The sequence below is a fragment of the Xenopus tropicalis genome, chromosome 5 (genome assembly GCF_000004195.4).
Source record: "Xenopus tropicalis strain Nigerian chromosome 5, UCB_Xtro_10.0, whole genome shotgun sequence".
Classification (NCBI taxonomy): Eukaryota; Metazoa; Chordata; class Amphibia; order Anura; family Pipidae; genus Xenopus; species Xenopus tropicalis.
In genome coordinates, this window is record NC_030681.2 from 101,817,217 (window position 1) to 101,841,952 (window position 24,736).

At 38.7% G+C, this 24,736-nt stretch overlaps 1 protein-coding gene across 2 annotated transcripts; it reads left to right on the forward strand.

Moving 5' to 3' along the window:
- The first annotated feature begins 3,596 nt into the window (after nucleotides 1-3,596).
- On the forward strand, nucleotides 3,597-24,736 carry prss56 (serine protease 56). 2 transcript variants are annotated; one of them, XM_018094391.2, is made up of 16 exons: nucleotides 3,597-7,441; nucleotides 7,708-7,908; nucleotides 9,065-9,118; nucleotides 9,456-9,645; nucleotides 11,307-11,415; nucleotides 11,619-11,778; nucleotides 13,035-13,177; nucleotides 14,456-14,615; nucleotides 14,958-15,134; nucleotides 16,128-16,288; nucleotides 19,413-19,486; nucleotides 20,080-20,254; nucleotides 21,142-21,259; nucleotides 23,248-23,331; nucleotides 23,599-23,705; nucleotides 23,875-24,736. In XM_018094391.2, the coding sequence occupies exons 2-16, from the start codon at nucleotides 7,797-7,799 to the stop codon at nucleotides 24,046-24,048; spliced, it is 1,998 nt and encodes a 665-aa protein (XP_017949880.1). In that variant the 5' UTR covers nucleotides 3,597-7,441; nucleotides 7,708-7,796; the 3' UTR covers nucleotides 24,049-24,736. The 2 variants fall into 2 exon arrangements, with proteins under 2 accessions (XP_017949880.1, XP_017949881.1); XM_018094392.2 differs by having other exon boundaries at nucleotides 3,598-7,441; nucleotides 9,065-9,130.

The window sequence follows — 24,736 nt, forward strand, 5'->3', positions numbered from 1 at the left end:
AGTGTCTTTAACCATTTAGGGGGCCACCTAGCCGCCAGCTGCTAAAATACTTCCTATTTCCTAACAAGGTTCAGGGCAGGGCAAGTGGCTTCCCCACTTCCCTATATTGGCACTCTGTAGCTGGGACTTCCCCACTGTAGATTATTTCAGGGGAAATTCCCAAAGTGCCAGCCTTAGGGATTGGTGCCACCTGCTGGTCTAAACTATTTAAATCAAATTTGTATTTCTCTATTCTTATAAACGTACTAAAATCAAAGTATTCAAAAGTTAAACAAAGTTGCTGTATATTAATGTTAGACATCCGCTCACTCCAACCTTTATAGATTACAATATACAGTGCTTTGCTAAAGTATTCACCCCCCTTGGCATATTTCATGTTTTGTTACATTCCAGCCTGTAATTTAAATGTTTCTTAATCTTATTTTATGTGATGGATCTGCAGTGGAATGAGAAAAATATATATAAAAAATAATTTAAAAAAAAAATAAAAAACTGAAAATTAGCATGTGCATATGTATTCACCCCCTTTGCCATGAAGCCCCTAAAAAGTCCTGGTGCAACCAATTACCTTCAAAAGTCACATAATTAGTGAAATGAAGTCCACCTGTGTGCAATCCATATGATCTGTCAGTATAAGGCTGATGCCACACGTGGCGTTTTTACGCTGTGTATTTTCTAATTCTCTCAGCGGCTGAAAAACACCTGATATCATCATCCATAGGAATAACTTGAAAAGACTCGAAGCAAACTACACAATGCGGAAATATGCTAGAAAACGGAAGGATTTTTCAAGCGTTGGCTGAAATACGCGAGTATTTGCAAAGCAAGCTATTCCTATGTATACACAAAGGCAGCTGCCAGACCTAGCTGAAACACGCAGCGTTTTTTACTATTTTGCACTATTAGCACCATGGAAACGGGATTTGCTACGTCACCAGTACTAGGCTGAAACACCCATAGTCAGGGGCTGTGTGGCTTGTACAGCGTTTTTAGGCTGAGAAAAAACGCAGCGTAAAAACGCCACGTGTCGCATCAGCCTAAACACACCCTTTCTGAAAGGGCTCAGAGGCTTCAACACCACTAAGCAAGAGGCATCACACTATGAAGACCAAGGAGCTCTCCAAAAGTCAGGGAGTCAAAGTTGTTGAGAAGTATAAGTCAGGGTTGGGTTATTAAAAAATATCCAAATCTTTGAGGATCCACCGGAGCACCATCAAATCCATCATCTTCAAATGGAAAGAACACGGTACCACAACAAACCTGCCAAGAGCGGGCCGCCCACCAAAATTCACAGACCAGCAAGGAGGGCATTAATCCGAGAGGCAGCACAGAGACCAAAAGTAACACTGAAGGAGTTGCAGAGTTCCACAGCAGAGATTGGAGTATCTGTCCATAGGACCACAATAAGCCGTACACTCCATAGAGCTGGGCTTTATGGAAGAGTGGCCAGAAAAAAAACAATTACTTAACATTAAAAATAAGAAGGCACATTTTGAGTTTGCCAAAAGGCATGTGGGCGACTCCCCAAATGTATGGAGGAAGGTGCTCTGGTCTGATGAGACTAAAATTGAACCTTTCGGCCACCAAGGAAGATACTATGTCTGGCGCAAACCCATCACACCAGGAACACCATCACCTCTGTGAAACATGTTTTTCAGCAGCAGGGAGGGAAAGATGGATGGTGCTAAATACAGGGATATTCTTGAGCAAAACATGTGTCAGTCTGCCTGTGATTTAAGACTGAGACAAAGGTTTGCCTTCCAGCAGGACAAAATCCGGACTGTCCTGCGAAAATCAGGACAGTTGGGAGGTATGCACAGAGATCTAAATAGTTCACCACAGGCCCAATAAATAGTGACTGCCTATGGCATCTTACGGCATCCCCTCTGGCATTATCTAGAAAAATAAAACTGGGTAAAACAATTCATCTATTGTACTGTAGTTGCAAGACTTGGATAGGGCTTGACGGCAGATGGTAAGGTATGGGTACTCCATTTGCCGCCAGGTGGCACTGCTTTACCATTGGTATTTATCACACTGTATTATGCAGATAGAAATGACTTTATTACTCATTATAAATGAAAGACGCTATCCCTGCTGTCTACCCCCCTGCTCCCTCCTTTCCTCTCCCCTTCCTCCTGCCAGACAGTCAGATTTTTTTTCCAGAAGCGCAGTTTGATGCCCGCCTTCTAACACTGAGGGGATCTGAGACTGGCATATTCCCAGCTTCTTTTTGTTCTGTGATGGAATTGGGTTGTTTCCCCTCATTGTTTTCCAGCCTATTGTTGTGGGACTGGAGTGTGCTTTTGCTTCTCTGTTCATTTCCCTGACCTTCTTGAACTTATAAACTGAATTCCCCTTTTCTTTCTCTAAATTAATTTAATGACAAGCAAAATTGCTAAGGAGTTAAAATGTCGGGGGAGTTTGGGCTGTTCACCCCGAGTCTCCCCAACTATTGGCATTCTGCTCTCTTTTGCTGTGTGACCTTGCACTTTAAAGTCCATACGTCCTCTATTTATCAGCAACCAGAAAATGGGTGCTCTGCAGTCAAGCAACATTTAAGGGGACCTTAATTCTTTTAACTGCCTTCCGCATGTAGTTAATACAGGGATTTTGTTTTCTGCTAAATATTATAAAAGGCTTGTAAAACCTGTCCAAGGCTACTAAAATAGCGTGACATAATACTGAGATGTCCAGAATTGTGCACACAACACACACAATAAAAAACAACAAAAGGACAATAATAGTATAACAGTCTGTGTCACTGCCAGTACTTTCTTCTTCCATCTATTCACACCATCTGAACATATACAATATGTTCATTGAAAGACCCTGGGGAGTAACTCTTTAGAGAAGAAAATGAAGACTAATCTATTCTGTTGAGCCTGGTTATTTAAATATTATTATTTGAGTGTTTGAGGTGGGTTAGGTTTGTTATGAAGTGGTAATAGAAAGGGAACCTTTAGGACTCAATAGATGTATTTTTGTGTGGCACTTGCACACAGGTGCTAGTTTTTTAGGTGCCAGGCTAAGGCATGCCAGGAATAAAATCACTGGATTCAGAACACAAGGCACAAATGACTGCCTTATGTAATTAAAGCTAATGCCACAAGTGGAGCTTTTACATTTTTAAAAACTCCATCAGCCGTGTAATTATGCCAGTCACATTAAACACATTCACATTAAAATTCATACATTTTTCTGGCATTGTCTGAAAAACACCATTAACTTTGTATGAGTACTGATTGCAATGCAAATGCAATGGTAACTACCACAGGTGACTGAAATATGCTGTGTTAGGGTATTGCAAAGGTGTTGTGAATTGCGGTTGTTTAACTTTGGACAGTTACATACAGAAGATCTCTGTAACAGAGAGAGAGATCTGTTTGGGGACCAAAAAGGCCTAGACCTCTTCTTAGGGCCAGCAGTTTCAAAACCAGTCAACGGTAGGCTGAAGTAAGCATAGGGGCTGATTCTCTACCTATTCTTTTCCGCAGCTATTATCCTGGCTTCTGCTTTAAAAACCCAGTGGGTGAGCTTTAGCCTATAGCATAAACCCATGTAAATGGGATTTTTTTGGAGCTTGTTTGGAATTAATTCCCAGAATTCCTTTAGTTTATTTGTATCTGTATGAGGCACTCTCCTCAACCCTAATGATTTGTTCAATGGAGGAGAAAACCAGAGCATCTAGAGTCTTCCTTTTCAAACATTGGGAAACATACTTACAGATCATGGCCTGGTCAGAATTTGTCTCAGGATTCCAGCAGTGCAAAGCAGCAGTACTAATTAATGACCACCCATTACACACATTTTTATAGAGATGTTTTATAAAGAAGTAATGTATATGATCCATAAACATACCCCAGGGTCCCCAACCTTTTAAACCCATGAGCCAAATTCAAATGTGAAAATGTGAAACATAAAAGAAATCCTGGGGGTGCAAAATATATTGATAGCCCCTATGTGAATTGGCAGCCTACAGGAGGCTCTGTTTGGCAGCTGTTAGAAGAATGTGATAAGCTTTTGGGAGAATGCTTTAATATTGGAGATTTTCATGTTTAATAAAAACCCTTTTTCTGGTAGATCTGTATTCTCTTTCCATAAGGGCAAATAAACAGCACCAAAATTTCTAAACTTTTACACATTAATGGGACTATGTAATACAAGGCATTAAATTTGTGTGCAGTAACTAATAACAACCAATCAACTGGTAGCATTTACTGGTCACCTGTTTAAAAGCAAACATCTTATTGGTTGCTATAGGTTACTGCTCCTGGGTAAATGCAGTGTATTTTATTACATATGGGGGTTAGTAGCTTAGTAAGAGTACACAGGAGGCAAACATCTTGTCTTTATATTACTTTCACTTAACTCTGTGGATGAGCGGATTAAAAATGATAAATATCGGCAGTAGGCTCTACTGCAAGCATAGTGATACTTTTGTAGGGCATAATGACACTTCGCAGAAATTAAAATAATTTGATATTCTTTTAATAGTTCTAGTGGAAAAATCTTTAAAAAAGGTTTCATGTGCAAGCAGCTCTGTGTAGACCTTTTTTGTGAACTGATATTCGGTGGCCTTGTTCATCCTTGTCTTGCCAAATGCTTGATTTTGTAAACTTTTGGCTTTTCAGCCATCTCCACTTTGGTTTACTTGAGTTTATTTTTGAAAATTAATTCTGCTTCTGATGTTCCCGCTGGAGGACCGGAGTGATCTGAACCGACAACATTTAACTGATGAGGATAAAAGCGTGAAAATGATCAAGAGCAGCGGCTCTACTCTGATCAGTAGGGCACAGCTTTGATAGAGCCGCTTGCTCTGGTGCTGAATACAATGCCCCTATTGAGCCAGTGATGAGCACTCATGACCCCCTTCCTGATGTTCCTTCTTTCTCTTCATCTTTCACAAACGTAGGCAGGCCGAAATGTTAAACTGAAGTAAACAAGGTTTTGGAGCTGAAATAGGGAATCAACAGGCAAATGACGTCAAAATAAATGCTTCAGATGCAGCCAAATGTTTTCAGCTTTTCCACCATACCCACGTGTCATAAACAGGTTATAGTCTTAGTACACTGTAGAGTCAGTCAAGGTGTTATTCACAAAACTAACTAATATATAATCACTTTGCTAGAATGTACTAGATTGTAGTGGGCATGATTCTGGGCACAGAGAATACAGTTGACTAAGGTTGAAGAAAATATTGCTGGTTGCTACCAGTTACTTGAGAAAAAATCACTGAACAGTGTTGTCCAACCTCTGACTCTCCAGCTGTAGCACAACTGCCAGTATGAGTTGAAGCCTGTTGAAGTTGAACGCTGGGATTGTAGTTTAGCAATAGCTCATGTGCCGCAGGTTAGATATCAGTAGACTAAAGGTTTTAAAATTTAAAAGCCCTGGCACTAATGAACATGACAATTTTCTTCTCACCCCTTCCAGCCTGCAAGCCCCCACCTCCTCCTCCTGTCCTGGCATTATTGTCAAAGCCTTAATGAATTCAGCAGTTTACACAAATGCTTGGGAACTGTCCCTTCCATCCCTTACCCCCCCTCCTGTGGTCCTGGACATATACAGCTCTGCTAACCGTGCTGTGTATTGTTTAACTGTCAACTTAGAGGAGGTTCTGACTGAGACAAATGTGGAAGGGAGAGTGTCACAGGGAGACAGAACAGGGAGTATAGCTGGAACACAGAAAGAGAACAAGCAGGAAAGGATTAGGAAAGAGAGGAGAGAGTTGGCTTTAAGAGCTTATAGTAGATGCAAAGACACAATGAATTATTAGATAATTTGATGCACTTGGTCAATGCATGGTAGGTTGTAAAAAAGGCAAGGTTCTGTACTGCTGGAAAAGAAAGGGAAGTAGGAAAGGTGGAATTCTACAGTGCAAACAGGGTAAATAGTTCAATTCAGGGCAGACTACAGGTGAAAGGAAATTGAGGTTAATTGAAACAGCTGTGTCTGAGAATGAAGCTACTCTGCTGGTCTCTTCTCCCAGTTTTAATCCTGATCCTTCATCATATTGATGGTGCTCCAATAAGTAAAGAGCAGTACAGGATGCCAGCCAATATCCTGCAAGGTGAGTGTTTTCTATTTATCCTAGGTCTCAGTGAACTAAATGGTTCAGTGTTGAATAGACGACATGCTCCCGACATCTATTAAGGCTGCTAATTGTTTCTTCAAAAGCAAATCTATCCATTTGTCTGACTCATAGAAAGCAAAAGAGGGGGAACTACCATAGCATGCCAAGCACAGCAGACTGTGGATAAATTCCAAAACCATTGGCTCTGATTAGTAAATTTACAATTTGTGACTTGCTTCTGTATCTCAATTACTCTTTAGTATGAAAATGATCTTCTCTTTTATTGTAGCTGTTGTCCTAGACATATGTCTATTTGTAAATGCAAAGTTCATAAAAACATGAACACATAAAAAGTGTGTTGAAAAGCACAAGATAAATGCAGAATCTAAATATTTTATTCATAGGCATATTTTTATCAGACTTTATTTCCGTCAGAGACAAAGAAGACTAATGCAGTCATACTCTGTGGATTAAGAATAGGCATCATTTAAAATGCTGTGGATATGGGGCAAAACAATATCATTCTATGACCAAAAATATCCAGGATATTCCTGCCCAATTTCTTATAGCAACAACAAGATTTGAAATGTATCTTCCCTTTGCTGTTTTAATATCCTCTGCTTTTCTAGAAAAGCTTTCTACTAGATATTGGAGGGATTCACATCCATTCAGCCACAAGAAAATTTGTGAGTTGGACATTGATGGTGGTTAAGTAGGCCTGGCTCAAAGTCAGCACCATAATTTATCCTACAAGTGTTTAGTTCAGTTGAAACCATGGCTTGGTATGATTGTAGGTTAAGTTCTTCTGGTATCCACTGAAATTAACAGTGATGAAGTGTTAGTCATCACTTAAAGTAATGCATTTCTACAGTCCAAAGGCATAGTATGGCGATGCTATGCTTTAATGTGGTTGCTTTGCCATACAAAACATGCTCCCACCCAGTATATGGTTCATGTGCTGATGTTGCTTCCAAAGATTGTCTGGAACTTAGAAGTATGTGCTTCAACAAAGGACATAAAGTTTTAGAAACGGTGTCCCTACACTTTGACCATACTTATGCCTTTTTTTGTACAGCAAAAAGCATAGCATAGATAGCAGTATTTACCCCCTTTAATATATAACTTTGTATAGGAAATGTATGCAGTGTATACTGTTACATGACGATGCAAACTAAGTTAATATTATATCCTATACCCTTGCAGCTCTCTCAGACAGGGGGACTCTGATCTTGGAGGCTGCATTGAAAACAGCACTTCAGGCTCTAGATGTAGCTGTAAAAGAACAAGAGCAGTATCAGAAGGTTTGTAACTCATGTGTTCCCTGCCTCTTTCCAGAATGCACCAACACAGGAGTTCAGTGCAGAGGTAAGTACATTGTCCTTGCCCTTTTCACATGATACTTCACATGATATCATCTTGCTGAAGATGTCTGATTATAGTACCCTAAAAAACCTAAATAAAGATGTTCTAGAGGAAAGTTTGCTATTGAAACCCATTTGACAGCTTATTGATTTTCAATTTATCTCACTGATTTAAATTTTCCCTCCCTTTTTTTACAGGAGGTGTTTTGGCTTTGTACTTCTAAAACAGTAATTTCCACTCCAAAAAAAACCTGTCCCTATTTATTACAGAAAATTTCCTACCTGGAGACTCAGAGCCAACATGTGATGTGATCCTGGAGGCTCACACAGAAGCTGACCCTCTGAAAAGAAGCTGGTTAATGAGTCAAGTCTGTAGCGTATACCATCAACTGTGTCCTGAGGGGAACCTGACTGGGGACAAATGCATCCAAATCATGGCTGGCCGGTGCCAACTGAAACTTGAGGAGTGCAGTAAGAATCTTACAAAACCTAGGGGCTGATTTACTTACCCACGAACGGGTCGAAATGAGTCCGATTGCGTTTTTTTCGTAATGATCGGTATTTTGAGTTTTTTTCGTATTTTTTGCGATTTTTTCGGCTTCTTTACTAATTTTTCGTTACCAATACGATTTTTGCGTAAAAACGCGAGTTTTTCGTAGCCATTACGAAAGTTGCGTAAAATCTGGCGATTTTTCGTAGCGTTAAAACTTGCGCAAAAAGTTGCGCTTTTTTCGTAGCGTTAAAACTTACGCAAAACTTTGCACCTTTTAAGTTTTAACGCTACGAAAAAGGCGCAACTTTTCGCGTAAGTTTTAACGCTACGAAAAAAGCGCAACTTTTTACGCAACTTTCGTAATGGCTACGAAAAACTCGCGTTTTTACGCAAAAATCGTATTGGTAACGAAAAATTCGTAAAGAAGCCGAAAAAATCGCAACAAATACGAAAAAGTCGCAAAATGTTCGTTTTCAAGTCGGAACTTTTCCAATTCGGGTCGGATTCGTGGGTTAGTAAATCAGCCCCCTAGTCTTTATATTTTATGCTCAGGTGTAGAAATTACAAACAAATGTTTTACATGAGGGCATGATAAACACTTCCCAGTCTCTCAAGCTCCATTCAAATATAGATAACAGTAGATATCAGTTATATGAAAAAATAAAAAACCTATAGGGACTGCACCTTTACCTTATTTTACTTCCATAGTGGGAACCTAATTTGATTTCTGGAAAGCAGGTTCATTGGCTGTACACAACATTCTAGCAATGAACATTTACACCTACTAATTTATTTTAATTTGTTTCTGTTATCTTCAGGCCGAAGGTACCAATCATACACAAAACTAAGTTTAAGTCAACGTAAATTGATCAAAATTCCCCCGTAATACATAGACATACATAGTGGGATACATAGTGGGATGACTTGGTTTTTACTAACCTTGCTGTGTTGAACCACTTCATGTTACTAAAGTAATATAGTCCTCTATGTGGTTTTAGACTGCACTGCTATTAACAACAAAACCTTTTCCATAATTTATTTTTCAGTTAATAATGTTTAGCTGTGTATTAATATTCTGATACATATGTTCTGTTATACATATAGATGCTATATTTACATTTGCTTTATTTGCAGAGCTAGAAATGAATATGGATTATTTAAATACCTCTCCAGATGATGGAAGTCCAGGTGAGCAATGAGGTAAACACCAGATATCACTAGATCACACATAGTAATACTGACCCTTTATTGGTCAGGGGCCATTATATCAACCTGTTATCATTCTTGCACTATAGTAGACATAATCAGGAACATAATAACATAAGCAAAATGCTTGTGTTACAAGAAAAAATGTATTTTCTAGCATTCCTGGAAGAATACAAAGTTGAACTATAAAACAAATGCTTTATTCAGAGAAATATAGACATTAAAAACTGAGAAAAAAACTAACATGTTTATCTTAACTGGGTTGGACTGGAGAATTAATTTATGTAGTAGAGAAAAACTCTTTTTTTCCTTGAATCAGTGACATGTGGACAGAAGTTCTCATCCATCAGCAACAACACAGGCCCAAAGGGACGCATTGTGGGTGGGAGCATAACATCTCCTGGGTCTTGGCCTTGGCTAGTGAACATTCGATTTAATGGCGAACTGATGTGTGGAGGAGTCCTGTTAGATGACATGTGGATCCTTACAGCTGCTCACTGCTTCACTGGGTATGGAATGAATGCTAAACAGTATAAACATGCTATTGGCACTTTGCACCCTACCATGTGGCCATCGCCCACAGATGCAGATTTGAAGGTCAAAGACATTTGCTTTTAGCATGAATACAGCACATCTGCAATAACTGCATTCAACAGTGCTGTATTCATGGGGGCAGACTGTAGAAGGGACATAAGCATCCCACCCCCTATCCATCCCCTAACTCAGTGCTGTCCATCTTCTGCGGTGCCGAGGGCCGGAATTTCTCTAGCATACATGGTGGAGGGCCGCTAATGGAAGTCAGTTTTGACCACTCCCCTTTTTGAAACCACACCCACTTCAAACCACACCTATTTTATCACAATGGTGGTAGCACAGCAAAATCCCAAATGCTTGGTCCTTACTGTGGGGATATCAACCATCATTCATATGTGAAAGAATTATGTCATATTAAGATATACCCCTAAATTCCATATGCCTTCTCCTCCCCTGTGGATAGCAGAGCAACCCCCAGTACATAATTACACACCTTAGGGTCCATTTAATGGCTATTTCCAACTGCTAACAAACTCCCACAAACCCCTGCCAGGTTCACCTCCCACAAGCAGCATAGGGCAAGCAGAGTATGGCACACACAGGCAGGGTAGGGCAGGCAGAGTATGGCACACACAGGCAGCACTCTGCCTTTCCTATGCTGTCTGTGTGTGCCATACTCTGCCTGCCCTACCCTTCCTGTGTGTGCCATACTCTGCCTGCCCTACCCTGCCTGTGTGTGCCATACCCTCCCTGCCCTATGCTCCCTATGTGTGCCATACACACAGGCAGCATAGGCCAGGCAGTACCTACATAGGTACCTGAGGTGTGAACAGGGGAACAATGTAAGTGATTATAGCCTGAGCCTGAGGTGTGAACACTGCAGGGGGGAACAATGCAGAGATTAAAAGGTGTGAAAAACACAGGGGATTACATTTTTAAACAATACAGGGGGATTACAGCCTGAATCTGAGGTGAGAACCATGCAGGGGGCCAGTTAATCTCAGTACTGATACCATTTAAATCCTACTCAAAGGTAAGCCATCAAAGCAGCCAGACAGGTGGGGGGCCACACAGAGGGGGGTCGCGGGCCTCCAGTTGGACAGCACTGCCCTAACTTGTGCAAGGTGTAAAGGAGTCCTACAGTAGACTGTAAGGACACAGCTGCCTTGTACCTGCAATTTAACAAGACGCTAATGCAAGTGATCAGCGATTAAGCATTAACAGGTACAATATTGCAACCTTTGGTGGTCCACCACTTGCTTAAGGGGTCTTTATAAATTACTTTTTATGACTCCAGAACATCTAGGTCTCATTTATTGTCACTGGCTAAGTTTTTACCGTGTTAGTTACCCATGGCAACCAACTTTTTTGCTTTTAATATTCTATCTGCAGATGGCTAGAGAAGAATCAGTGATTGGTTGCTACTGGTTACTGTCAATGTGCAAATTTGCTCATTGTTGCTAGAGGAGCCCCAATCTTGCATTTTATAATGATAGGGTACTAGATTATATAAGATACGACAAAATAAATAAAATATTGCAAGTGTAACTAGAACAGCAGTTTCTTATGGAAGCAGAAGTGTAGCACTGGGGAGCGCTGAGTTTTCAGAATTATTCTTTTTTATCTGATAATACAGAAGTGTTAATGAAGTTTTGTGGACAGTAGTGGTTGGTCAGTATGATCTCACCAAAAATGCTCAAGGAGAGAAGACATTTCAAGTCAACAGGATTGTGACCCATCCAAAGGTATGAATATTTTTTCTGAATGTCATTGAAAGTGTGACACATACAGGCACATTTATTAAGAACGAAAACAGTACTCGCCACAGTTCTGCTCAATAGTGTAGAATTTTTAGCAGCATGTTAGTTAGTACTATATATATACAGTATATATGTATATTAAGTACAACTTAATATGATACTGATTTGAGCATCACATATGTTTTCAGTTTAACCAGAAAACCTTTGATAATGACCTTGCCCTGCTGGAATTAACCAGTTCAGTCACAGCTTCACAAAGTGCAAGACCAGTGTGCCTTCCACCAGTGCCTAGAGATCCAACCCCTGGAACTAACTGCTACATTGCTGGGTGGGGCTCCCTCTACGAAGGTCAGTATAAATAGATCATATATATATATTATTTCACTTATAATATTATAGAGTTACTGTATATATAAATGAGAGGCCGCAGAGAAAGTATGTTGCTTTTTAAACCTCATTAATAACTAATGGAGAATGAATGGTATTGACAGAAAAAATATGCACAATGCAAACTATTTTTTGTATGTATTTCTGTATTTCATATACATTTTGTAACACAGAATATAATTTACTGACCATTGCAGTAATGTCCTGTTTGCTTCAGTAAACTGGGTGTTTGACACATTTGGTAAATGTGTCATGGGGCTCCCAATCCCCAACAAGGGTTCAGGGGTAGTAAAAGGGGGTAAGTCGAGTAAAAGCAGGCCACAAAATGAGTGATAGTGAGGCAGCAGAAATGTTCTTTGCCATGGATCCCTGTCACCATATAACATAAAAGAAATCTCACAGTACAGTTACATTTGCAAAGCAATTTCTGCCTAATAAAACAATATTACACTCACTGCAAATGCATATTTGGTTGTTAGAAAAAAGTGACAGGTTTTGCTAATAATCCATGCCAGCTAAACAGATGTTTTCTGTCAGATGACCAGTAAATGCTACTAGCTGAATGCTATGGGATACCATCCCTAGTGCAAATTATCTGATTTTGGGATCAAATTAAGTAAGTAACCCAAATGACCACCCATTGCTACCTGGTACCTATGGGTTGTTTGGTGCAAACATTTATTACATGACCCCATCAGAGTTTGTCATGTAATCTGACACCATATTTCAACCTTGTACTTAGCAACCCTTTAGCTATCAATTTAAAATAGCTAAAGAACAAAACATTTAAAATGGTATAAAAGGACTCCTAAGTAAAGAAAAACTCATTATAGAATATCAATGGCAGTATTATTCAGACTTTTTGGATTTTAGCCCACTTTGTCACCTCTTACCTAAAGCTTCATGAAAAAAATATTGTATAGTTACCCTTCTATATTTCCAGTTCACTTAGACTGACCGCTTAGAATGACCATTTGGATTTTTGTGCCTTAAGGCAGAATCTTTCTTCAAATAAAGGAAAGGAATCCTACCCTAGCATATATAATATACAACTTATAATACATAGCTGCACATTTTTTATGTGAAATTTAGCATACAATTTTTGGTGTATGGATGGAACAGTATCTCCCTAATATGTCAAAAGCAGTCAATAATGGCAACATAATGTGTATAATTCTGGTGGCATTTACATTAATTGGCTGTATCTCAACAAACAGATGGACCCCTGTCAGATGTGATTATGGAGGCCCGTGTACCGGTTCTTAGTCAAGAAGCGTGCAGAAGCACCCTTGGGAAAAACATGCTAACCAGCACTATGTTTTGTGCAGGTTACCTGAATGGTGGAATAGACTCTTGTCAGGTAATATAAAGTTATTACAGAGGAGACAAAATAAGAGTAAACGTTGATATTTTGTTCTACAGAATCTAGAAGGAACAACATTGTGGGCACCACAAGTTTTTAACTTTTTGTGTGCTGTGTACTGTTCTTTAGACACTCTCTGTATAGGCTTGTATCATACTAAGCATCTCTTTTCTTTCTGGGGTACAGAGAGTAAGGTGATTAGGGGCAGCTCATTTACTATATATGATAAGAAGGAAACTCAGGTGAGATGGGGACCTGATTCCCACTAGGATGCCCATTTTGTGCCTAGGACAGATTACCGATTATAAATATAAGGTACAGGTTACTACTACATGAGCAGAGAACATATCCACCTGTAGGCCTCCTAATGGAACTTCTCATTTCTTAATATGATTGCTAAAGCAAGACACAAGTATGGCAGAAATGCACAACAAAAATCAACAAAATGCTTTTAACACACAAATTCTTGTTGTTTTGCCTTTGCTACTTTTATGCTGAAAAATTACTTATTGTATCTTAGTCTAAGGCTGTGTGTTACGATGTTAACAAGCAAAACCTATTAAACATGCATCTTGTATGAAAAAACAATATCTGGATAATAAAACACCTATTCTATTTTACAATGCCTATGTCTTTCTTATCCAGCCACCCACACAGACTTCATCCATAAACCTGAGTTTAAAACAGAAATGCATTTATCCTAGGAGAGTCCAGCTTTGGTGCTCTCCTTGTTTATTTCAAGGCTTAACTGAAAATGAACATCCATATTCTCTAGGATGGTAAATAAGTTGATTTCATTCCACTAAGAGGCACTATAATGAATGGCATGAATGACTTATGAAGACTGAGATTTTATATATTTTTGCTACATTATGGAAAATTCTATGGACTGTATTTTCTCCTTCTGTATGTATATAGGTTTTTTGTGTTAATAAAATCATTTTTCAAGTTTTATATAGAGAATATAGTTCACATTCTTCATCAGGGAATACATTTATTTTAGGGGCACGTTCATCAGAGAGGAACTGCTGCCTAAGTTTGAATGGGGTTTTTAAATTAATTGAATAAAAGTTTTTATTTGCCAGTCTGTGAGGGATGTGACCATAAGATATATGTCTCTGCCTGTGTCTACAATTTATAATTTACATGTAAAGGTGCACTTCTGAGAATCCAAGTGCAGAGTTTCTCTTCCTAATAAATCACATCCTTCATCATGTGCAGAGATTCATTGTGATTTTATACGTGAACATAAATGTGTCCTTTATTCTGTTGTAGGGAGATTCTGGAGGGCCACTGACCTGTCAGGATCCTATCTCCAAACAATATGTTCTGTATGGAATCACATCATGGGGAGATGGCTGTGGGGAAAGAGGGAAGCCAGGAGTATACACAAGAGTCACAGCCTTTACTGACTGGATCAGCCACCAAATGAACAGTAATGACTACCTTGCAATTACCACTCACTTACCAGACCTTTCCTGGCTAATTAAGCAATATGTAATAACAGTGAAGTAATGTAGTGTTAATTATTGGGAGTATCTTGCCTGTGTATTATATGCACAATGTGCTTTTATGCAGAAATAGAAAATATTTAATATGTAACTTGAAAAAATTATAGTATGTTGAGAAATGCCTTATCCAGCTGTACATACTACAGTGTATATATGATGGGTCCACAGAGCAAATAATATAATTTATATGACTTTGTTGTTGTTTCCACAAAGTACTATAGAAGTACTATAGTTGCTCTTTCAATTTTTATCTGTCTCCTCCACAGAATCTCCTCCAATCAGGGAGCCTACATGCTTTGAACTGAGTGAACTAGGTATCCTGCATGAAAAGGGGGTCAGTTCTATCTGCTCTTTCTATAGGCAGACGTGCCCTGCACCTCTGAGCCAAGAAGCATGCGCTCGTTTTACAGAAGAAAGGTGCAAACAGAAACAGCACCGATGCGGTGAGTTTTCAGACTGAATACTAAATGTGAATCTGTTCATCTAATTAACATTAACATTTAGACATATGCTTGGTTTATAATGGACGTACAGAATTATTTACCTTTCCCTTGGATACCCACAATGGAAAACATGTGAATATACCCAGACATAAATCAAATGTAAGAGGTAGTCTTGGAGCATAAGGAAGAGAGACAAGTAAGAAAGAGCAGCTTGAGCACCACTACAGAGCACACTGGGGCATAGACTATATTGTACCTGACTACTGGATATCCTGTCTACAGAAAGATATTAATGTTTAAGTTTACATACACACAGGGTGTGTATATAATTTGGGACGTAAACACAAATGTGGTCACAGTGCATGCTCCAGTATTAATTAGATTGTGCAGAAAACAAATTGTGCCTGTTGTGGTAAGAAAATGCAAATGCTTGTGAGCATTGCTCTGTTTACTTTGTATTGCACAATATTGTGTGCATTTGCAATAAGTAAAAGAAGCTTTAAAAGCACACTCATCTTGTGCCTCTGTATATGAGCCCCAATGGAGCTAAGTGCATCAGGATATACTTGGACTATAAGGATAATGGAGTTAAACACATGAACTGGCAAGGGTAGCTTAGTGCAGTGATGCCATGCATATTTACTAAACACTTTACAATAATTAGTTTGTTTTTTCTCAGGTATTATTGTATATAAAATAATATAGTTGGACAATCCTTGCAAATTAACCCCACATGTTGCTAACAGAAACAGAATCCAATATAACAAGAATGCCGTCTTTTGTAAAAATTCTGGTTTGCTTTATTTTCATATCATTTAGGTAAATGAAGAAAAGGTAGGCTTCACAGGCAAAATTTTAAAAAGTAAAAGTAGACACAATTACAAATGCAAGAACAAGACTGTACCATCTTACTTACATCATACTAGGACTAACTAAAGATTCTGTAGAAATAACAAGACTAACAGCAAATCGTGTTCTTCACCTGTTCTCCAGAGCTACGTTCCTATCTACAAACCCTTCTCAGCTTGCTGCGCAGGGCAGAGGATTTCTTGCGGCAGAGCATGGATTTCTCATTTTTCACCCAGACTATTCCACAGTTTATGGAGCAAGTGTACAGCAATATCTTTACTTCAAGAGTCCGCAGGGACATTCAGGTAAGAACTTCTTCCCATGCTATATGCATCAGGCCTTTAAATGGAAAACCTACTGTAGTTTAAAACAGTACTGATTTTGTACCAAATTTATATTGTTTGCTGAGAACATTTCTCTTATCTGTGAACTTGCACATAGACTGTGCAGGACAAAATATGTAATTCCAGCACTCACCCTCCTAAACCAAAGTACAGGTATCGGACCCCTTATCCGGAAACCCGTTATCCAGAAAGCTCCGAATTACGGAAAGCCCGTCTCCCATAGACTCCATTATAAGCAAATAATTCAGAATTTTAAAACTGATTTCCTTTTTTTATGTAGAAATAAAACAGAACCTTGTAATTGATCCCAACTAAGATATAAATAATCCTTATTGGATGCAAAACAATCCTATTGGGTTTAATTAATGTTTTATTATTTTTTTAGTAGACTTAAGGTATGGAGATCCAAATTATGGAAAGACCCCTTATCCGGAATACCCTTGGTCCCGAGCATTCTGGATAATGGGTCCTATACCTGTATAATGTGTATTGGTGGACAGGTAAAGCAGCATTGCATTTTCAGGATAATCAGGGTAATTTTGAATTTCTTTATATGGTTCCAGAGAAGTTGACAAAGAATTACTTTTGTTCATTTATTTCCTACCCCAGACTACTCTCTACATCAGGGGTCCCCAACCTTTCTTACTCGTGAGCCACAGTCAAATGTAAAAAGCCTTGGAGAGCAACACAAGCACCATAAAAGTTCATGGAGGAGTCAAATAAGGGCTAAGATTGGCTATTAGGGGCCTCTATGCACCCTATCAGCTTACAGGGGGCTTTATTTGGTAGGAAATCTTGTTTTTATTCAACCAAAACTTGCCCCCAAGTCAGGAATTCAAAAATAAGTCCCTGGTTTGGGGGTACTGAGAGCAACATCCAAGGGGTTGGGGAGCAACATGTTGCCCCCGAGCCACTGGTTGGGGATCACTGCTCTACATAATTGCATGTACTGTATAGAAAGCAGAGAAAATGTTCTGTACTACACATATGCTTGTCAAGGGAGGCCAGGGTTTATCTGGGAAACTAGAAACTTAAGCTAATATTGTCTGTCTAAATTTTTGTAATTGCAGACCCAGTGTCTGCTAAAAGCCCAGGACCATAGGTGTACAAGGGGGGTTCTGAATGAAGTGCAAATTCAATAATGGTTTGTGAAACATATTAATTTACTTTAAGTTCAGTGAATAGAAAGGATGCTGTCGGACCAGAGAAATTGTAATTATTCTGCTGATTTTAATATGTAGCAAAGTAACCCAGACACTTGAATAGAGCTGTTCGATTACCCACAAATAACCCAAACTGATATGTAAAAATACCATGTTATAAGGATTAAAGCTGTGTAGTTGTCAAGTTAGCCACAGAAATATATAATCAAACCCAATAATCTATTATCATAATGAGTTGTGTAAATAGTCTGGGTTTTATCTCTGAAATAAATAAATTAAATATCCATAAAACAATAGTTAAAACACAGTTAAAGAGACCTACATTAAAACACACGTTTAGGTTTTAGTTGTTTTAGGACAATGTTCAGATCGTCTGTTTTAATGCGACAGTCTAAACTAATGTTCAGATTGAAATTGTAGGATTAAAGTCGGATGATGTTCTGACCATTAATAATTGCTAGACTGCAATTGTACAAATACATTGTAGGTCACACATGGATATTGTCAGATACACAACACATGCACTGATATTATCGTTACCCCACCAAAATTTTGTAACCTGTCTGTGTGAGGTTTGATATAATATCTTATATTCTCATAATGATATACTCATATATTCATATATGCGTGTACTTTGGTAACTTTGATATACTTCGATGCTTAGCATATCAGGTTCCATTTTAGAAATGTATCTCCATTTTGTAACAACAAGACTTGAACATCCCATAATAGTTGTTTTTCCCAAATAGTACCCTTGCATGGCTTGCACCTTACGAAATATACGGTTTGAAAAACAACTTAATCTTATCTGTGCAATGACGCATCTTTTTGTCCTCCTTAAATTCCTGTCCTGCACCTGCCATCCTTGAAGGTCATCCTTGAAACTAATGAGATCCTATTCTATTTTTTATAATAAATTCCTTTGTATCTGCACGTAAGAATAAACTGAACAAGTTTGAACTTCCATTGTGGTTGCGTCCTTGTTCCCGTATATACGCCTTTGTCCTGACAGGAGAGTTCCCTCAGGTCCCTAAACTTACAGCCTGCGGTCAGGAACCCTAACAGTCTGACTAACCAATTGCCATAGTATGAAAGTTGTTCGGACGATCATTGGGCCCACACATGGCCCAAAAAACAAAACTACATTTCATACAATTTTATATACGTGCGTGTATGGCCAGCTCTATACTACTTGGGCACCAGAAAATCAAGTGAAATCAAGTGAAATTTAAAAGGCTACTATAATCTCAAACTTTTCTGCAGAATCGTGATAACTACAGGGAAATACCTTTGCAAGTACATTAGAGATGCATTAGATCTAGGATCTGGCTGAATCCTAGCACTTTTTTTCAAATCCATGTCCTTTATGTCTCTTTAAAGCAGTTTTATTTGTTAATAAGAGAAAACATTGGTTTCATTGCTATGGCTTTATAGATTAAGAATACATTGTAGTCCCCTTTTTGTTTTTATACTTTTATACCCCTAATGAATTACTGGTATAGGATCTTATATTCAGAACGCTTGGGACCTGGGGTTTCCTGGATAAGGGGTGTTTTATTATGGGGTTTAGCTGTAATTTGGATCTTCATACCTTATGTCTCCTAAAAAGTTATTGAAACGTGAAATAGACCCAATAGGATTGTTTTGTCTTGAAAAAGGATTAAATATGTCTCAGCTGGAATCAAATACAGGGTACTGTTTTATTACAGAGAATAATGAAATCATTTGTAAAAATTTAAATTATTCGATTAAAATGAAGTTTTTTGGAAATTACCTTCACGTAATGCAAAGCTTTTTGGATAATGGATTTCCTGATAAAAGATCCCAAACCTCTAATAAAAAATATCTATGTATCAAATTATACTAAGAAAATATTATTAAAGATTAAATCCAGTTATTTTTTTCTTTTTGAAAAAGAGCAGATCCCAGAAACAGGGAGTGTGGATGAAGTGACATCTAATGAGACATTAGAACAAACTGAAAGTGACACAGACAGGTAATACATTTCTAGAGATATCACAATGAAAAATACAGGGGTATATTTAAGGGTGAGATAATGGCAAACTCTTTAATCTGTGATTTTCCACCACAATGAGATTTCAGCCAACTATGGTTGGACTTCTTAAGGGCTCTGGCACACGGGGAGATTAGTCGCCCGCGGCAAAACTCCCTGTTCGCGGGCGACTAATCTCCCCGAGTTGCCTTCCCCCTGCCATACCACCAGCGAACATGTAAGTCGCCGGCGGGATGGCAGACGCGGCGGCGCGATTTCGCGCAAATCGCCGAAAAAGCCCGCGAACAGGGAGTTTTGCCGCGGGCCACTAATCTCCCCGTGTGCCAGAGCCCTAAGACAGGTAGGAAGAGCCAAATTTTTTTAGGAGTCCTCAAGGCTGTGGAGGTAGAAGAGTCAAAGTCAAAACAAGATGTTACTGAAACCACGCCTAATCGATAGGGGCTCTAGTTGTGATCCTAAAACTATATGTTTTTCTTGCCCTATTTTTTTAATCTATAACTTTAAAAAAAGTCAAACTTTTACCTACATGCTGTGACTGACACTTTGCTTTAACTTTATTATGTATTTCCTTGCAGCAACAAGCTACTGCAAAATAAAACATTTGAATTGTTATTTCAAAACTGGGGGCCAAGTCTGGAAGACTGGATAAGAAAGTTGCATACGATGACTACGGATGAGGATGCAAGATCTTCACAAGCGTTCCAGGCAGATAAAGAAAATATAGGAATGGAAAGGGAGCTTTTCCTGCAGGTAATGTGCTGGATGATAGAAAGATAAAAATAACTTCCCCCACAAATCTGTTTGGGGTGGGGGTTAGTAGAACAGTACAATGTGTTACAAACCTAATGTTACAGTACAAATGCACCATTGTGCAAAGCTACTACACACTTACCTCAAAGCCGTAAAGGGGTAGTTCACCTTTAAATTAACTTTTAATAGACATATAGACATTGATATTCTGAAACAGTTTGCAATTAGTCTTCATTTTTTATGGTTTTTCAGTTATTTAGCTTTTTGTTCAGCAGCTCTCTATTTGGAGCCTGCATAGAAATATAAGTAACAATAAAAATAATATTTTAGCCTTACAGAGCAATGGTTTTTGGCTGTTGGGGTCAGTGACCCCCATTCAAAAGCTGGAAAGAGGCAGAAGAGAAAGGAAAATAATTTATAATATAAATAATAATATATAACTACAAAAAATAAATAATGAAAACCAGTTGCAAATTTGCTAGGAATAGGCCATTCTGTAATATACTAAGGGGCCGATTCACTAAAGGTGGATAATGCTTATCGCATGCTTTTTTGTGTTAAAAAGCCTGGAAGATATAAGGGCTCATTTAGAAACAACAAGGCAGTCTGTAAAGTGGAAAAAATGTCAGTTCAGCATTTTTTTGCGTATTGCACGCTGCCTGCCTTGCTTCTGGAATCTCTGCAGGTCCCTGTGCTTCATATCGAGCACAGAGTGCTGTGACTGCCCCATGAATACAGTTCTGCCTGGATTTAGCATTCATGAGGAGCGGGAGGCATGTAGGCTCTTGTCAGGTCTTTGTAATTACCCCCACAATCGTTATTTATATATTTCTAGCTTTGTTATTGAGTTATTAAATACATTGTCATTTTTTTGCTCACCATTTTAGAGAAACGATGAGACAGTGAAAACACTGAAAGCAGGCGGGTTGAAAATGATTTACATGCTGAAATCAGAAATCCAAAGGGAAGGAGCTGTAAATATCTACTTGGAAATGCCAGCTTTAGGTATGAGACTATTGATTAATTGTGTAGTGCTTATGACGACATCTAGTAGAGTTTGCATTACTGTAAAGCAGACCACAACTTTTGTAAAGTCTTGTAAGGCTTGCTGTAATAAACAGCAACTGAACTATTGCTATGCCAAATGCTGCTCCACCATTTTCATTCTGGCATATCTCTGGCACTTGCATTTGGCTAGTAGCTTTGCTATAAAAGCCCCTTTTGGAGACATTTTCCCAAACAAGTTGCCAGTGTGCAAAGCTAGTACATAATTACCCCCAAAATTAAACTTGTTATTCCTGCAAAAGATGGCTATATAACATGTGTAGAGAGTGAATACTCATGCAAACTGCATATTTACATTTTTCTTAGAATGTTTTATAACAGAAAGCAATTAGTTAAAAACGAATGAAGACCGGTGCCTTGATATAACAAGATCACTGAGAACATTTTAGTGTAGGATTTATTACTGAGTAAAATGAGAGAAAATGTAATGCTAATTTTACCTTCTTTCCCAGACTTTCCCCTACTCTTCTTTTATTTTCCTTTTTGATCTGCTAACTCCTTTATTTTTCTTTTCTGCTTTCCATTTGTTTTTGTCACTTCTGCCAGTATATTTTTAACAACTTTATTTTTCCATTTTGTTGAACACTCTTGTATTCTCTCTTCTGATGAATTGCACCCAGTGCGGCTATTGATGCAGGAGAATCCTGGAGCTACCCCCAACTAGAAGGTGCTTGTGAGGGGACATAATTAGTTTTTTCCCATAAAAATTATGACTCTTAGGGGGACATTTACTAATCCACAAACGTCCGAAAAGCATCCGAATGCGTTTTTTTCATAATGATCGGTATTTTCGATTTTTTTTCGTAAATTGTTGAGACTTTTTCGTAGCCGTTACGACTTTTTCGTAAAATGTCGCAACTTTTTCGTAGCCATTGCGCCGAGTACGAAAGTTTCGGATTCATTCAAGCTTCAGTATCGTGACTTTCCTTGGGCCAGGTTGGAGCTGCAGAGTGCCATTGAGTCCTATGGGAGGCTTCCAAAATCATGCAAAGTCTGAAATGTTTGCCCGCCGAGCGCTCAATACGAAAAAGTTGTGACAATATACGAGCAAATCGTGATGGCTACGAAAAAGTCGTGACAATTCACGCAAGTCGTAACGGCTACGAAAAAGTCGAAACGGTGACGAAAAAATTGCAAAAAATACGAAAAAGTCGCAAAATGTTAGTTTCCAATCCGAATTTTTCCTATTGGGATTCGTGGATTAGTAAATGTGCCCCATAGGCTATGCAATTGAGCTAACCTTTTATGAGCAGGTTATATCTTAAACTTAACATAACCTGGGAGCAGCAACACTGGAAAGAGCCAACAGAGAACAGCGCTCCTCACAGCTCTACTAGAGCTTTCTGCTCTGGTCACCATTGAGTGGGCAAAATTCTACCCATAGTTGGGGTAAAGGGTAGAAGGGGAGGGATATGGAACAGGTAGTTTATAATGTTTTTTGTTATTTTTGTATACTGTAACTAACATACTGCAATGACTAGGACTACACGTTTAAGGTACTTATGGGTGCAGATGTCTTCATTGCACTGAAAATATTGAGTTGGAATGTACAGGGCCTCAACAACCCTGTCAAGTGCAGACTAGTGCTGGATTACTTAAGGCAAGAAAGGGTCAGCATGACGCTACTACAAGAATCCCACCTGGTTGGTAGAAAAAAAATTGACCCTGAAAAAACCGTAGGTGGGCTGGCATTATCATGAAACATATAGCTCACACTCTTCTGGAGGTGCTAAACTGTCTAAGCATATTCCCTTTCAGCTACTTGTGCTAGTAACTATGTAACTCACATTAAAGTGTTTCTGTTTTAATACATTGAGTGCAATAACGAATTATCACCTTGCCATTGCAATTTATGTGTTATGTGAGTAAAAGTACATGTATGGAAGTGTAACTGTGTTGCTCTCAATGATTTTGTTGCTTTGTCACAGAACCAAAGTCCACTGCTGATCATTCCCAGATAAGGAAGAGAGAAGTAACAGAAGTGATTGATGAGGGAAAACCAAATCTGAGAGGTAATTCAGCACTTGTAACTCTAGGGGTATCAGAATACAATATACACATTACTATATTAATATCCAGGGCTATTCCTGTGGCAAAAAAGACACCTCTGGTAACTTTAATAGCTAAATTTCCTTTTTTTGTTTACAACATAAATTTAGCTCTTCTAATGCAGAGAGCACAGTTGTGCTCTCTGCACTAGCAATGCGCCCCCCTCCCCCGATAACTTGAGCTACTGACAAGTATGCCTGAGTAATACAATTGTTGACCCTTACATTCAGGTTGTCAGCTTCTATTGGAAGCAAGTCATAAAGTCCAGTCCATTAAAGAAAAATACAGATGGATCCTGCAAGTGCCAGAGAGAGACCTCTCCATGAACTTCCAAGAGGTGAGAGGGATAGAAACCACCATGAAGTGTCTGGATATAGCATATCATAGTATGTACAGTATATAAATGGCTAAATCAATTCACTATAAACACCTTTTCAGCATATCAAAATGTTAGCCTTCCTATTTAAAGGAATGACCCCTGTAACATGTTATGCTTAATTTCACAGATTCTGGTGGACATGAATTCTAAGAATGGTAAAGGCCTCTACAGAGCTCGTGTTAGGGTCCAAGTAGCTGGGAAGCCCACATCCTTTATCAGTTTAGTGGGGCTAGAGAACAGTTCCCTCTATCGTAGCATGCCAGGAATCATTGCCTTGTCAATGGATGTTCTAAAAACCTAAAGTATGAGTGGGTCTACTTATGGAAAAAGGAGAGGAGATCCTGAAGATCGAACATACCCCTGGGTGCAGTGCCAAAGAATACCCAGGCATCACTTCTACATTGGAAGAAGTCAAAAAGAAGAGAGGCTTGGCCAGTCCAAATAACATTACCTGACCTTTGCTATGATGAAAGAAAGATAGAACTTGCATCCATCTGCACAATTCATTGTCCTAAAATCTAATGCTACACAAACACAAGCACAGTAGATATACTTGGTTAGATGGCCAACCCCTTCAAAGCAATTTTGTGACAATGGGAAAAAAAACTATTTTTGACTATGCTGAATGCGATGCATTCTCATACCAGAAAAAGTTACTATTCTTTTTAGCACCTGAATTCTGGGTTAAACCATCAACACGAAAATCACTGATGGATTAGCATTTCTGTGTTGTATGAAATGTTTGTTGTACTGAATGTACAAGTGGTACCAAAAAGAGATGCTTCCACACTTCTAGTGGTCTATTTAGTATGGCTCAAGTGCAAGCTGTCATAGTTGCAGTGATTCTATAAACAGGAACTGTAAAAATTATCAATCTGCTCTTCCCCATCAGCCTGATGTCAGCAATGTAATATAGCAATATATTTTATTTTTTCTGAAATGGTTGTATATTATGTATTCAATAAATTACTGACATTGCTCTGATAGCA

Excerpts from the sequence above, each read along its gene's own strand:
- prss56 (XM_018094391.2), top strand. The coding sequence starts at position 7,797 with ATGAGTCAAGTCTGTAGCGTATACCATCAACTGTGTCCTGAGGGGAAC. Across the intron at positions 7,909-9,064 it reads ACTGAAACTTGAGGAGTGCA|AGCTAGAAATGAATATGGAT; the intron begins GTAAGAATCTTA and ends CTTTATTTGCAG. Across the intron at positions 19,487-20,079 it reads ACTGAAAGTGACACAGACAG|CAACAAGCTACTGCAAAATA; the intron begins GTAATACATTTC and ends ATTTCCTTGCAG.